The sequence below is a fragment of the Salvia splendens genome, chromosome 1 (genome assembly GCF_004379255.2).
Source record: "Salvia splendens isolate huo1 chromosome 1, SspV2, whole genome shotgun sequence".
In the NCBI taxonomy this organism is placed as follows: domain Eukaryota; kingdom Viridiplantae; phylum Streptophyta; class Magnoliopsida; order Lamiales; family Lamiaceae; genus Salvia; species Salvia splendens.
Window position 1 is genome coordinate 34,158,209 of NC_056032.1, and position 2,829 is coordinate 34,161,037.

At 43.5% G+C, this 2,829-nt stretch overlaps 1 protein-coding gene across 1 annotated transcript; it reads right to left on the minus strand.

Moving 5' to 3' along the window:
* Nucleotides 1-310: 310 nt before the first annotated feature.
* On the minus strand, nucleotides 311-2,124 carry LOC121798767 (PAN domain-containing protein At5g03700-like). Its single transcript, XM_042197943.1, has one exon. The coding sequence runs from the start codon at nucleotides 1,881-1,883 to the stop codon at nucleotides 444-446; it is 1,440 nt and encodes a 479-aa protein (XP_042053877.1). The 5' UTR covers nucleotides 1,884-2,124; the 3' UTR covers nucleotides 311-443.
* Between the last annotated feature and the right edge of the window lie 705 nt (nucleotides 2,125-2,829).

Genomic DNA, 2,829 nt, shown 5'->3' on the forward strand with positions numbered 1-2,829 from the left:
TGAACCGCCGGTTCATGACCCTGAACCGGCGGTTTTCGACCCTTGTGCATGCTACCCAACAATTTTGATTATTTAATTTGAGAACAAAAATCTTCCTGTCATAGAATATTTTAAATATTATTCCCAGAATTAAGTAAACTTTAGTTAGTGGAGTTTGAACCAACCTGTCGTTGTTTTTTCCCGATTTGAAAAAACAACTGTACTAGAGTGAAAGCAGCTTTATATATTGACTATGTTTTATAGTGTCTCTATTCAGTTTATTCCACGCTAGCACTATCTATTTAAAACTCCCAGCTTACTTAATCAATAGAAAAATAAATAAAACTCCATCAACAAACGAAATCAGAGGGATAAATATTCAAATATGGATCATAGGAGATGCGCAAAAATCTTGATTTTATACAAAGTAAATAATGTTAGTCGTGTCGTCATCCCTTACGTCATCATCTCTCGCATAATTGAATTGACCTAAAACTTGCTGCCCCCAAATCTTTGTAGGGCCCCACGCCCACCCCACCTTCGTCCTCTCCGTATCCTTTCACCCCTCTATTTCTCAAGTTATACCACCACAGCACCACAACTCCCGCTAATGCCAAAACCGCCCCAACAAGCAGCCACACCCACGCCCCCACCTTCTTCTTCCCTGCACCCTCCCGCACCTTAAAATACCCCAGCTTGCCCTCATCCCTCACCGCCGCCAGCGTCTGAATGGGATAATCTAGCATGTAGCAGAATCCAGACGAGTTACTGTACACCACTCCCCAGCACGTGCAGTTCCCTTCACACGACCCCTCGCACTCCTCAAACGACGCCGTTCTCTTGTAACCCATGAGTTCTTTATACGGCAATTCCACCCCGGTTCTTCTCAACACCCCGAACCGGTTATTATCATACCCGCCGCAGAAGTCGCCGGATTTTTTAATATGCGGCGACACGCAGCCGCCGGAGCTGTGAACCGTCCGGTTGTCGAGGCAGGAGCATTCCTTCCCCGGTTCGCATAAACCGTATGACCCGCAAGAGCTAGGTAGCTCGCACGCTACGGATATTGCTTGGTATTCCAGCACCCAACCCGACCCGGTCCAGTAGTAGCCTTTGAGGTTCCCGTCCGGTTCGATCCTGACCCGGCGGATACCCGACACATTCTGCTGAAATGTGTTGAAGGACTGCACATCGACGGGTGGTAGGGACCCGTTTTGATACATGCCCAAATACCCGTCGGATTCGAGCACCATGTAAATGGGTCGACCTGGGACGACATCCGCTTTGGCCTGTAGCGCGGTGTGTTTCAAGTAAATCTGATCCGAATCGGAGAATTTAGCGAATAGGCCCATGTAATCGGGGCCCAATCGCATGGAGTAGAGCCCATTCGAAGAGATGAGCGCCATGGCGGTGGTGAAATTTTGATTCTCGAGGAGTGTGTCGGAGGGAAAGTGGAAGCTCTGCCAGAGAACCGCTGATGCGTCGTCGATTACGAGATTGGATGTGTTTGAGAGCCAAACGCGGTTGCCGGTGGTGTGTGTTGACCAATATACCCCCGTGTGGGGATCGGAGAGAACGAGGCTGCCGTTGAAGAAGAGGTGGGTCGGGTTGGCCCACCTGGGCGATCGGGTTGTGGCGGCCGACCAGAGAGGGAGGGAGGACGCCACGTGGAGGATTGAGAGGCTGAGCTCGTCCTGGTTGACTCGGAGGAAACCCAGAGAGTAGGTGGCGGATGAATCGTTGAGCAGAGGCTGGAAATAGGAGACGTCCGGATTGGGAGAGGCTTTGAAATTGAAGCCAAGCACAAGCGGTGGCGCCTCGCCGGCGGCAGGTGAGGTCCACACCAGAGATGTCAAAAGGGCCACGAGGAGAAGCTCAATCGCTGATTCAATATGTAGTTCCATGTGAAACTGATCATGGATATATAGTAGTATTGGACTGGGAGTGTATTTCCTACACAAAATGGAGTATATGGAGAAGCAATGGAGCGTGGCGAGTACATGTGATGTGAGGGTTTTTATATATAGGTCGTAGCGCACTACTTTGATAAGATATTAAAATCATTTTATTAGAGGCAGAAATCAATTGAAGATGATGCATTGTTTTTTTATTGCATGGCGATGGCATACAGAATAGATATTACTTTATTAATGTTAAATGTTGGAGGATTGGCAGATCCACCTAAAAATGGATACTAGTAGTTTTTTTTAATCAAATGCAGCTATAATTTTCTATCAGTTTCTCGTTAAATTCTGCCCCTATGTTTTATTACTCCAATATGCCGCATTTTAATTATCTCCAACTGCATTTGGATGTGCACTTATTTTTCAATTAAAGGATGGTATAAAGAGCACATTTCCTATTGGCTATTGTACCGCAACTTTGTTCAAACCTAAGTGGATAAAGAAAGGAAATAAAATATTAATTAGCATTATAAATTTTATTTTATTTTTTAGTACGACACTAGTTTGGAGAATGAATAAAAATGGAAGGATGAAACTATATACTCCCTATGTTCCATATTAATAAAGATATTTATTTTTGGACACAAAGATTAAGAAATAAATATTTAAATATATATGAAGGGGAGAAAATAAAGTAAGAAATATGAAAGGGGAATAAAGTAAGATAGAGGAAAAAATACGAGAGAATGTATAGTGTTTTATGCTCAATATAGAAATGACTTTATTATGTTAGAACGTCCCAAAAAGGAATATGACTCTATTAACATGGAACGGATGGAGTATAATCTAATATATTTTGGCACTGAAGGTAATACTTCATCTGTTCTATAAGAATATGTACTTTTGGTTGAGTACATATTTTAATGCATAATTGCTAAAATAATTA